Raw genomic sequence first — 12,594 nt, 5'->3', positions numbered from 1 at the left:
GAGCCACTGGTTGTACACCATCTATAGAATGTATGTGTGTAAAGATTTCTCAAGAAAACTATTTTTTTAAAAATCACTTATAGTCTGTAAAATTTACTAAACTTCTATTCTGAGTAAAGCCCTATGATAGATTTTGGAGATAAACATATGAAAAGACACTGCCCCTTGCCGTCACAGTGTGCAGAAAATAAAGGAAATAAATGAAAGCAGTTTTACGCTGAATTTGAAGTTACGGTCTTTTAAGAAAGGTGAAGATTTATCTTGCCTCACTTCTCAAGTTTGGGATTACTAAGAATCATTAAGCAATGATCTACTATCGAGTGTCAAAGATCTTAATATGTGAGAACACTCCATCACTAGACATGACTTCCTTACATGTAAAAGCATGGCAAATACAAATAACAGTTAATGCTTTTATTTGCACAGCACTCCACCATTTACCAAGTACTTTCACATCCATTATCTAATTCAGTCTCAGTGTAACCCTATGAGGTATAAAGGGATCATTACCTTCTTTAACAGAAGAAATTAAATGTTTAGAGAAAGGACTTAACTTATACAACTAGTTAAGTAGTAACAGAAACTCAGTTTTGATTCTCACTTCAAAGTTTATTTTTATCATGTCCCCTCTTGAACCCAAATTTTGAAATGCCAAATAACCCATTTACAGCCATAATAAATTTCTAGAATATTCTCAAGGGCTGCACAATATATTAGCAATATGTACATTCCATACAAATATTTATAAGTTTCTTCAACCTAAAATGGAAAAACTATGCAAAAACCAACACATAAAATGACTTATGAAGATAAAAAAAAAATAGTGTCACAATTCTCTATTTCTAAACTTCCCCAAATCTGCTTACAATAAATTCTGGATTGTCAACAATTTAGCTCACAAATCGCTTCTGATATAAAAACACGATGTCAGTGAAATGAAGACATTTCCTAGAAAGTCACTGCAGATTTTTAGTTAAACCTGAAAAGCTGAGGAAAGCCTCAGAGAAACCACTCCACTGTTTAGGAGCTTGTATACCTGCTGCTTAGTTTTCAAGTTCAAAGAGGTGCACAATGCATTTATTCTACAAAAATTCAAGTTTTCCCAATCTTTAAAATACTGAGACAATTATCCAAATAAAAAAGAATAGTCTTTATAAAAGGCTTAAAAAGAATTTACCCAGCAATAAAGCTTAAAGAAAACCTTTTCCCAAATGCATTTTTGGGTAAGAATCAACAGGCCCATGAAAATTCAAATAGTTAGTCTGGTGTAAGATAGTTCTTTCACCAAAGTCGAACACTTGTCCTTTCTCCTTTAAGAGGAAAAAATACATCTTCACTGAAATCATTATATAAAAACACACAACTAATTTAAAAATGCATCAAATGATTCAAAATTTGCATGAAATAATTCCAGCACAATCACCAAAAGTGTTCTTCTCTGATATCATATAAAACCATATACAGTTAATTGAGACGTTTTGCCAAAACTTCAGGCAACTATGTCTAAAATTACACAATACCCCCCCCCCCCACCCACCCATTCTGAAGTAGTCAGAACAGCATTTAACCCAAACATCATCAAATCTTACATTCAATATGCCAGGGTGAAAATGTTACTTAAACAGAAAACACAAACTTTCAAAATATATCACAATGCAATTGTCCCTAACCATGGAGACTGCATGACTGTATCCAGGAGACTGCATGACTGTATCCAGGCACCTGCTCCCTGCTATCCCCACCTCCCACCATAACATATACATCAAAAATAAAAATTATAAGACAGTATAGACAACAAACATGAAAACAGCAGAAGTTAATATCTGGAAGAAACCTTAGAGCTTATGAGCACAATGAAGACAAGATAAACTGGAAAGACTCCTGATATCAAGAAAGGAGGCAGGGCATCTTTACTTTTGCTTAAAATTACTATATCTAAATATTTAATTTCTACTTTAGTCTTATGCTGTGATATTCATACAGATCCCAATGTGGAAAAAAAAATGCCTCTAATAACATGTGAATTTGGTACTAGGAAAAGAATGCAAATTCTATAAATGAAGGCTCATTAAATAAAATGAGTCATCATCATTCTTAGACATTTTGTCTTTTTCATTCTCACAAGACAGAACCTTACTGGAGAAAAACATTAAAAGAACTTAGCTCCCAAAGAAAGTAAAATCTACTGATTTAACATCAATTTTCTAGAAAAATTAAAAGTCTTTAGGATGCCCATATTTATTGAGGTAAAAATTCACAAGAAAACTGCACATTTGAACAGGGTGCATTCTCTAACATATATGAAAAAAGGTAAATTTTGTTTTTTAGATTTTTACTACTTAAATAAAGGGGAAAGTGTTCAATTATTTCTCTGAATCCAACAGAAAAGGTTTTCCACTTGCAACAGCAATTCAACAAAACCATTTCCAACATTACTTGCAATTTCGGTATGAGTTCTAAATTTTGAAACAGCCTGGAATAAAATTTTCTAATACTAGATATAAAGAAAGAACAAGTAAGCAAGCTTTGGAAAGAACTCTAAAGATGAAGTTACACTTATTCATTTAAAATTGAAAAGATTACATAGTATACATTTGGGTTTAAAATCAAATTGATGTCTAAAACCGGATGGGCCTATGGTGGCTCAATAAGCAGAGTTTTCGTCTGCCGTGCTGGACACCTGAGTTCGAGTCCTAGTGCATGCCTATGCAAAAATAAAGACCAAATTGATGTCTAAAACCTAACATCCTAAGAATGCAGCCCTTCATATTAAAAAAAAAAAAAAAAAAACAGGCAGGGGAAGGGGAGGATCATGATATATATATATCAATATCATATAGCATATATGTTTTATCAACGTCTATTTCCTTCCTTGGATTCAGAAATCTACTTTAAGCAGTATCTCTTAGGTTTCTTCCATCTTCCATCTCAATGAATCCCACTGTCACATTCAGATACAACATCTAGCCAAAGGCAGAGATCAAAGAAGTCCCCTGATGATTTCCAAAACATTAAAACCAGGAGAGAAGCAGAAGAAATGCTCTCATGCCTAGCAGCCGGGAAGAAAAATAAACTACTTGCTCAAAAGAAAATCACTTCTAAAAACAAAAACCATTGATTGACCTCTACATACAAACACACCACTCTCAATTAGATTGTTTAGAACAGTAATAAATGCTAATACTTTGGCTTAAAAAAAAAAGACTGCTCCTAAGGAAAGAACTTTATTTATCCTAAGGGATATTTTTCCAGAAAGAAAACAGCAATAAGGGACTACAATTAACCAGAATATGGCTTATACCTTTTTCAAATACGGTTTCCTTAGTACTAAAAAATGTTTATTTTTTCAAAAAAAATTATACTTTTAAAATATACTGCTGCTATATTAATTGAATCTATTTCACCCCTTCTATTTTAAAAAAGAACTAGTTAAATGCATAGTATATTTTCTTACTCGGTTGCATATGACACCCTTCTCCCTGATGTTCCAATATTTCAAAAGTCTTTGGATAAAAAGAATAGAAGACCCAAAAAAAAAAAGAACAGAAGACTAATGATGCATTTTTATATTTTCTCACCATTATAAAAATGGTAGCCATTATCCTACCATTTAATTATATTAAAACACATTTTGTAGTAAAAGAGAAATCCAACTCAATTCAAATATTCTCAATATACATACACATGCACAAAGGCCTAGGCACAAATATTACAACACAATTACTTGTATGCACACATTTCTTTTAGCTCTTCATGAAGTAGGGCACAAAAAGTAGTTCAATTTTTCATAAGTCATATAATTTGATTGCACTTTTGCTTCATGGTTAACTGCAAAATTCTAAAATTAATGTTAAGTATTCACATTATTAATCCTATTAAGAATTCTCCCAAGAGAATTAGACATTCAGCTTTTTAAATGACAGAGTTGAAACTTGCAGTGCAGTTGTACTTTGGCATACACACACACACACATACAGATATATATACATACACACACACACATATATATACACAAATAAAATCTATGTATTTTCAACCCTGTTAAATTCATCACTGTATGCTAATATTCAGTTAAAAGAAACAAACTGTACATGTAGCCCAAACAGCTGGAAAGAATCCAGAAAAGTGACAAGAAAATGATGACTTCCTAAACACTGAAGCATTTCACACCCAGATTTAGTCATGCTAGTAGGAAAGGGTGTTAGCTATGGCTTTATTCAATTTAAATCTGAGAACTGGAGACACTTCTATGACATTTCAAAAACTGGAACCAAGAGCAATTATGTTCATGGTCATGATTCTTCTGGTTCTAAAATAATGTTTAGAAAATCATTTCTGCAAACTTAGAAAGTACTCTGAATAGATCATTTGTTTGTTATTGCTGAGTTAAATAATATTGTTCCAGATTTCCAGTCAACTAGAAAGTCAATGAGATAAAACACACACACACACACACACACACACACACACACACACACAAAGTGACCCAATATCTGAATCATTTTCAGGCCTGGCATTCATCTGGGGAGGCTTTACTTCTAACTGTGTAAGTGTCCTTGGCTGTGGTCTGACTTGCACAAGAAGTACATATGGCCTCTGAGAGGTGACTTAGTCCCCTTTGGAAGACACTGTTGGAGAGATTGTAAATGACACAGTTGCAGAAACTGTTACTAATAGCGAGCCAGGTGGTCAAGAAAGATGCAAAGCGATTGTTGTGGCCAGAAGAGCTCTCCAACACGAAGTAGATGATATATGGCAACCAAAGTATGTAAAATACACTAGTGATCCGGAACAGGACCATGGAATAGCGTTTATCAGAAAAAGTTTGTACTTCCTTTGCCTCCCCATTCTGACTGCTGAAGCGGGCTTGCCTTTCGCTGATTTCCTTTGTGTGCTGTTGGCATATGCGGAAGATGTTGAAATAGGTGTAGCACACAATGAGGGCTGCTGGGGCATATAACATCATCACGATGAAAAGGGTAAAATATGGGTTAGTATGCCAGGACTCTGCACACCACTGAAAAACATCTCCATAATATCCAGGTTTGCCCCGAAAGAAAAAGGAAGGCAGGAAGACCAGGGTGGAATACAGCCAAATCAGTAAGATACACAGGCGAAGTCTCCAGGGTGTAATCAGGGTATTATAGGTTAAAGGTTTAGTGATGGCAATGTACCTGTCTATGCTGATACAGGCCAGAGAGGCCATGGAGACACTCTTCAGAACTGATACAACAAAACCAAGTATCTGGCAAGTCAAGGACTCCTCTATTGGAAGGGGATACTGGAGGAGTGATAAAGAAGGGACCAGGCAGCTTACTCCAACCAAGAGGTCAGCATATGCCATAGTCTGGATAAAATAACTTGTAGTATGGTGGTTCAACAAAGGTCCACAATGAAATACAAAAATCACAATAATGTTGCCAGAAATAATCAAAACAGTTAGAAAGATAATAATCAGTACTTCCAAAACGCAAAAATTGACAGTTTCCAAATAGCCAAATGCCAAAAGGCAAAAGGGGCGACTGCTCTGATTACCATCCATGGTGGAGTTCATCTTGAGCTCAGAAGTGTTCTCTCACTTGATGCTGTCGCTTGGCTGCTTCCAGCAGTTCCAAGGAGCAGCTGCTGTCACTGCTGTCAGCTCTGCGTGTGTGTAATAATATCAGAGGAGCCTTAGTCTCCAAGCTCTTGATGCTGCTGCTCTGGTACATTGTCTGCAGTACAGTTCCCCTTTAAATACTTCTTGGAATAGTAAAAGCTAACAGCAGTTATCTGGCCAGTTCCAGAAGCAGTCATAGTGACAGGTTCACCATACACACAGCACCAAGGGAGTAAGGCAAACTCGGAGAAGAATGTCTTCAGGTCAAGTGAGGAAAGGGGGAAGGGGCAGAAGAGAAGGGAGGAAAATTAGGAGCTTCAGCAGGAGTTGTAATGAGTCTCCTCTGAACAACTGATAGAAGAAAAGGAGAGAGCATTTTACATTTCAACATCCAACACACCCTAATCAAAGAATCTGGCTAGATCAGGCTGGTATCACCCTTCCCACCCCACCACACCCCATCCAACCGCACCCCACCCCACCCCAGGTACTGCTATCCATGGATATCCCCACCCCCGCAGCATCCTCAAATCTGGTCCTTACTCTGTGAAGGAGGCACAGCAACAACAAGCTTTCAAAATCAACACAAAATCAATTGCAATCTGATCAATCTACCCTTATTTCATTTCATTTGAGCCTTTTGAGGGAAGAAAAGGAATCTGCTTAGGTTTTTTATTCCCCCGCATTAGCTTAGAATTTCTGAAAACATATAACACAATATCACTAGCCAAGATACTTGTTTTCATAATTGATTTCAATGTAATACTTTGCCTCTCTGAAATATTCCAATGGAATTTATCTGTTTAGATCAATTTCAGAGTTACCTGTAATTTTGCACACTGAAATCCAAACAAAAGCCACAATACATCCTTAACAGAAAGCCTTGCAAAGCAGATATGTGCTTCAGCTCCGTTTACTGCAGAACTGAGACACAGAGGGAGGGGATAAAAGAGTAGGAGGGGAAACGGAGAGGAGGGGTTTTGGGAAAAGGGAGAAAGGGGGGAGGGGAAAAAATGCCTGTGCGCACACACTCTGGCATCTAGAACAGCTCATTAGATTGCATCACCAGAGAGGTGCTCCCACATTTCTGGACTGCACAGTGCAGTAATGATTTAACGTGCTTGTAAACTGCAGTGCAGCATTTGAAAGTTGTTTCGTCTTTTTGGAATCCCCCTTTTAACAGATGAGCAAAATTCAGACTACTAGCAAGGAGCTGGGGTAGTAGCCAGGACAGAGTGCCAGGAGTTAGAAAGAAACAACTGCCAAAGGGGTGATGGTGAGGGGAAACTTCCTATTTTCCTGTGGCATTTTCCCAAGAAACAAAGCGATATTAAAGAATAAAAAAGTATGTTTAACACTTTTGTGTTAAACATAGCAACTGAGGAGTAATTCAGCTGCATAAGAAATTCTAACTAGAAGACTAAAAATTCAGTATTAACTCTCTTTCTCATGATCCACTGGGTATCAGCCAATATTAAGAAGGTGATAATCAAATAACAAGCAAACTTTAAAATCAGTTTTTAAGTGAAAAATATAAAAAAAAACCTCATCACATCTGAATATTACAAAAATAGCACACATCTAAAAAAGGAATGACACTGTTCCTATATTTGACACTACCTATAGCTTTTAGATGCATTTTTTCCAGTTTTGCTGAGAAGTAGTATACAAAAATTCAAACAAAGACTGGAAAAGTAAATATATCCATTTCCACCTACAGTTAATAATTACAGGAAGTTTCATGGTATAAATTAGCTTTTGCTTTTGAAGAATATACCATCTTGCTTGTGCCTACTGCAAACAATATAAAACTAGGTTTATGTTGTAGCTTTTCTGATGATATGACACATGATGGCAATTTTCAAATAACTGGAGAGTGGGATGAGTGGAAAATTTTTATTTTTAGTATTTTTCCCTTCAGGTACCCTTGAACTCTCAAGTAGTCCTTCTAAATAAAGTTTTATGCATATCCAGCAAATGCCAGCAGATGAAAGAAAATAAATGAATGCTGGTATCTGTAACATTCCAGGTGGTCTCTATACCTGGCAAAGAACTCAAAAACCTACTCAAGCAGAAGCTTAAAGAGAGCTATACAGGTCTCACTAGAAAACATGGAAAATGCAGCACAGTAAAAACAGCAAAGGTACTAAAGATATATCAACCTGGGTTCAAATCCTTGCTCTAATATCACTTAGGTTCTCATCTGTAAAATGAGGATAACACTCTGTTTCTCAAGAGTTTTTAAGACTTAAAGGAGACAATGTCATACAAAAGACTTAACAATATTTAGCACACAGGGTGTTCTAGTTTGCTAGCTGCCAGAATGTGATATACCAGAAAGGCTTTTAAAAGGGGAAATTTATTAAGTTGTAAGTCCACAGTTCTAAGATTGTGAAAATGTCCCAACGCAAGGCTATAGAAATGTGCAATCTAAGGCATCCATGGAAAGATATCTTGGTTCAAGAAGGCTGATGATATTCAGGGTTTCTTTCTCAACTGGAAAAGCACATGGTAAACATGGCAACATCTGTTAGTTTTCTCTCTAGGCTTCTGTTTCATGAAGCTCCCCTGAGGACATTTCCCTTCTCTCTCTCTCCAAAGGTCTCTGGCTGCCAGGGCTCTCTGTGGCTGTCCTGGCTCTCTGGCGGCTCTCTTGCCATTCTAAAGCTCTCTCCAAAATGTGTCCTCTTTTAAAAAGATTCCAATAAAGTAATCAAGACCCATCTGGAATGGGTGGGGTCACATCTCTGTGGAGATAATCTAATCAAGTCTCCAGCCTACAGTGATGAATAGGGATGAAAAGAAATGGCTGCCCCCACAAAATGGATCAGGATTAAAACATGGCTTTTCTAGGGCACATAATCTTTTCAAACCAGCATATAGGGGATATAAATCTTTACTCACTGTCTTCATATACAACTAAAATAGCCATTCTAACTAGTTAGGAGTTTCATCTGCTGAAGTGTTTTCTCACCAATCTAAAATCATGTTACACTGCTTGAGGCTAGGCCCCTCTAAATCCCAAAGCACGCTATCTTACTGTGACTGCCTAGTTCTAAGGCACACAATGCTCTCAAGCACTCCTCAAATACACCGAGGCTACACATATGTAAGGCAGTTAAAGTACCTGGAAAGAAGGAACAATGATTTGGCACCAGTTATTTCCTCTACACAAATACTTCTCTGCGTAGGTCTCCAACCTTGACTTCATTTCTGAGCTCTCCATAAAATGTACAATTTGCCTGCTAATCACACAACTTCTACTCTACAGTCTGTACTGCCAAGACTTCAACCATAGCATGTCCAAAATCAAATATATTTTTCCCACCAAATAAGTCATTCTTGAACACATATTTTTTTTCCAATGTGTTTACAGGTATTCAGGCATGAAACTGAGAGATTATTTTAATACTCTCTGCCTTGATGCACTGTTTCTAGTCACCAAATCCTGGGAATCTTTAGAATTTGGCTTTCATTTCATTTCCTCCTTTTGGTTTTTTTATTCTTTACTTTAGGACATCATTAATTAGCTTCTGTAATTGGTCCCTTTCATTTTCTAATCTTTTCATTTTTGCCTAACTAAATATTCAAAAGTAGGACTTCTGGGAAGATGGCCAAATACAGTAGCCCGAGATTAGCCCTGCTCCATGGAAAAATTAGAGAAGGTACAGGAGGGGAACAGAGGTAGTGATTTGGGAGTACAGCTCACCTGGGAGAGCCTTCTGAACCATATGGGGAAGGTCTGGTTGTAGAGGACAAGGAAGTGAGAGGCAGAAAGCTGAAGCCTGTCGCAGTGGCGTGGAGCCCACAGGAGTGCACAGATAGGAGTTCCTAGGGCATGCTACCCTTACCAGCGCAGTCCTGTGATTGGCAAGTCACTGCACACTACTGAACCCTGTCACCCGCTCCCATTCCAAGTACTCCAGGAGCCCCCACTCCATCAGCCCCCAGTTCATGTACCTGCCCCACACCACCACCCCAACTACAGCCCAATCCACCCCTCCTGCGCCAATCTCGAGCACTACCTCCCTCTCCCTATTCCCTGAAGGTTGTTGCCAGCGCATAAAGGCTGTGAGCAGTAACCTCTATAGCTAGGTTACCCCTGCCCCACAAACCCCGCCCACAGTGTCACATGGCCTCACTTGGCCTGCCTGACAAAGAAAAAAAGAGAGATGATACAAATAAACAAAATCAGAAATGAGAAGGTGTGTGTTACCACTGACCCTAAAAAAATAAAAGAAATCATAAGAGGATACTATGAAAAACTATGCGTCAACAAACGAGACTACTTAGATGAAATGTACTGGACACACACAAACAAGCTACACTGACTAAGGAAGAAACAGAAGATCTTAACAAATCAATCACAAGTAAAGACATTCAATCGGTCATCAAAAATCTTCCTCCAGGGCGGGACACAGTGGCTCAGCAGGCAGGAATGCTTGCCTGTGATGCCAGAGGACCTGGGTTCAATTCCCGGTGCCTGCCCATGTAAAAAAAAAAAAAAAAAAATCTTCCTACAAAGAAAAGCCCAGGGCCAGATGGCTTCACAGGGGAATATTATCAAACATTCCCAAAAGACTTATTCTGCTCTAACTTTTCCAAAAAATGGAAGAAAAAGGAACTCTACCTAACTCATTCTATGAAGTTAATATTTTAATACCAAAATTGAGTAAAGATGCTACAGGAAAGGAAAACTACAGGCCAATCTCCCTAATGAACACAGATGCAAAAATTCTCAATGAAATATTAGCAAATCGAATCCAACAGCAAATTAAAAGAATTATACAACATGACCAAGTGGGTTTATACCAAGAATGCAAGGAGGGTTCAACACAAGAAAATCAATTAATATAATACAGCACATTAACAAATCAAAAGGGAAAAATCAACATGATCATCTCGACTGATGCTGAAAAGCATTTGACAAAATTCAGCATCATTTCTGATCAAAACACTCCAAAAGATAGGAATCAAAGGTAACTACCTCAATACGATAAACGGAATATATGAAAAACCAATAGCCAGCAATCGTAATCAATGCAGAGAGACTGAAAGCCTTTTCCCTATGATAAGGTAAAAGACAAGGATGCCCACTGTCACCACCATGATTCAACATTGTACTAGACATTCTAGCTAGAGCAATCAGGCAGGACAAAGAAATAAAAGGCACGCAAATTGGAAAGGAAGAAGTAAAAATCTCATTATTTGCAGATGATATGATACTATACTTAAAAGATCCTGAGAAATCTACAGCAAAGTTACTTGAGCTAATAAACAAATTCAGTAAGGTGGCGGAATATAAAATTAATGTGCAAAAATCAGTAACATTTCTATACACAAGCAATGACCTAGGTGAGGAGTCAGTTAAGGAAAAATTTCATTCAAAACAGCAACTAAAAGAATCAAATACTTAGGCATGAACTCACCTAGGGACGTAAAGCACTTGTACACAGAAAATTACATAAATTGCTAAATGAAATCAAAAGAGATCTAAATAGGTAGAAAGACATTCTCTTCTTATGGAAAGGAAGGCTAAATATAGTTAAGATGTCAATTCTCCCCAAATTGATCTACAGATTCAACACAGTACCAATCAAAATTCCAATAACCTAATTTGAAGATTTGGAAAAGCTAACTACCAAATTCATCTGGAAGGGAAAGAGACCCCAAATAGCTAAAAGCACCCTAAAAAAAGAAGAATGAAGTAGGAGGTTTAAAATTTCCTAATTTTAAAATCTATTATAAAGCCACAGTAGTCAAAACAGCATGGTACTGGCACAGAGACAGAAGCACTGATCAATGGAATCAAATCGAGTGCAGAAAAGGACCATCAAATCTATGGTCAACTGATTTTTGACAAGTTCCACCAATCCTCTGAATTGGGACAAAATAGTCTTTTCAATAATGGGCATGGAAGAACTGGATATCAATAGCCAAGAGAATGAAAGGGGACCCCTATTTTACATTCTACACAAAAATTAACTCAAAGTGGATCAAATGCCTAAATAAAAAGAACTAGCACCATAAAGCTTCTAGAAGAAAATGTAGGGAAACATCTTCAAGACCTAGTAATAGGAAGTAGCTTCCTAAACTTTACACCCAAAGCGCAAGCAACAAAAGAAAAAAATAGATAAATGGGAACTCCTCAAAATCAAATGCTTCTGTACCTCAAAAGACTTTGTCAAAAAGGTGAAGAGGCAGCCAGCTCAATGGGAGAAAATATTTGGAAACCACATATCAGACAAAGGTTTGAGTTCCTGCATATACAAAGAAATCATATAACTCAGGGCCTGGAGAGAAGACCAGCAGAGACCATCCTGTGCCTTCCACGTAAGAAAGAACCTCAGTGGAAAGTCAGCTGCCTTTCCTCTGAAGAACTAACAAAATAAATCCCCTTTTATTGAAAGCCAATCCATCTCTGGTGTGTTGTATTCTGGCAGCTAGCAAACTATAACAGTACTATAAAGGAAAGCATGTTTCCAGTCCACACAGTTGTTCCCAGGGATTTTTAGGAACAAATTTCAAGGTCCCTGTATCTTTAATGGACTGTGGGTTGGAGAGAAAAAAATGAGAGGGCCTTGAACCACAGATCTTTACAATTTGCAGCAAATTTTAATTGTTCTACACACAGATGACTTTATAGGTTTCATTGTGGAATATGGAAAGGAAGCAAATAAAGGAAGACACAATTGTATAAAGATGTCATAAATGTAATGATGAAAAACAAATAGATAAACAGGGCATAGATAGAAGTAATGAGGTGGGGTATTACTTATATAGGTTTGCCTGATATGAATGATGAAAGGGAGTCACCATGTAAAAGTGAAGTATGTTTAGGTATGTGTGAGCACAAAGGAGGTTGGGAGCAGGAGCACCGAAGGGAGAAAGAAAAATTGCAATTTTCTAAGATATATTTCTCTGGATGTCTTAGTTTGGACATTTTTATGGCCTTAGAACTGTAAACTTGCAACTTAATAAATTCCCTTTTTAAA

The 12,594-nt window shown here is 37.2% G+C and overlaps 2 protein-coding genes across 8 annotated transcripts in view; both read right to left on the bottom strand.

The window, feature by feature from the left end:
- Positions 1–12,594, bottom strand: part of RABGAP1 (RAB GTPase activating protein 1) — a 241,405-nt gene that overhangs the window by 93,514 nt on the left and 135,297 nt on the right. The gene's annotated exons all lie outside the window — the stretch shown is intronic.
- On the bottom strand, positions 1,557–6,045 carry GPR21 (G protein-coupled receptor 21). The gene has a single exon (XM_077144143.1). It carries the CDS (start codon positions 5,552–5,554, stop codon positions 4,505–4,507), a length of 1,050 nt encoding a protein of 349 aa, XP_077000258.1. The 5' UTR covers positions 5,555–6,045; the 3' UTR covers positions 1,557–4,504.

This window comes from Tamandua tetradactyla, chromosome 2 (assembly GCF_023851605.1).
Source record: "Tamandua tetradactyla isolate mTamTet1 chromosome 2, mTamTet1.pri, whole genome shotgun sequence".
Lineage (NCBI taxonomy): Eukaryota > Metazoa > Chordata > Mammalia > Pilosa > Myrmecophagidae > Tamandua > Tamandua tetradactyla.
The sequence above is the reverse complement of the archived record's forward strand: the minus strand, read 5'-3'. Positions and strand labels throughout refer to the sequence as shown.

Bases quoted from the DNA above. Each gene is read 5' to 3' on its own strand.
- GPR21 (XM_077144143.1), bottom strand. From the start codon at position 5,554: ATGAACTCCACCATGGATGGTAATCAGAGCAGTCGCCCCTTTTGCCTT.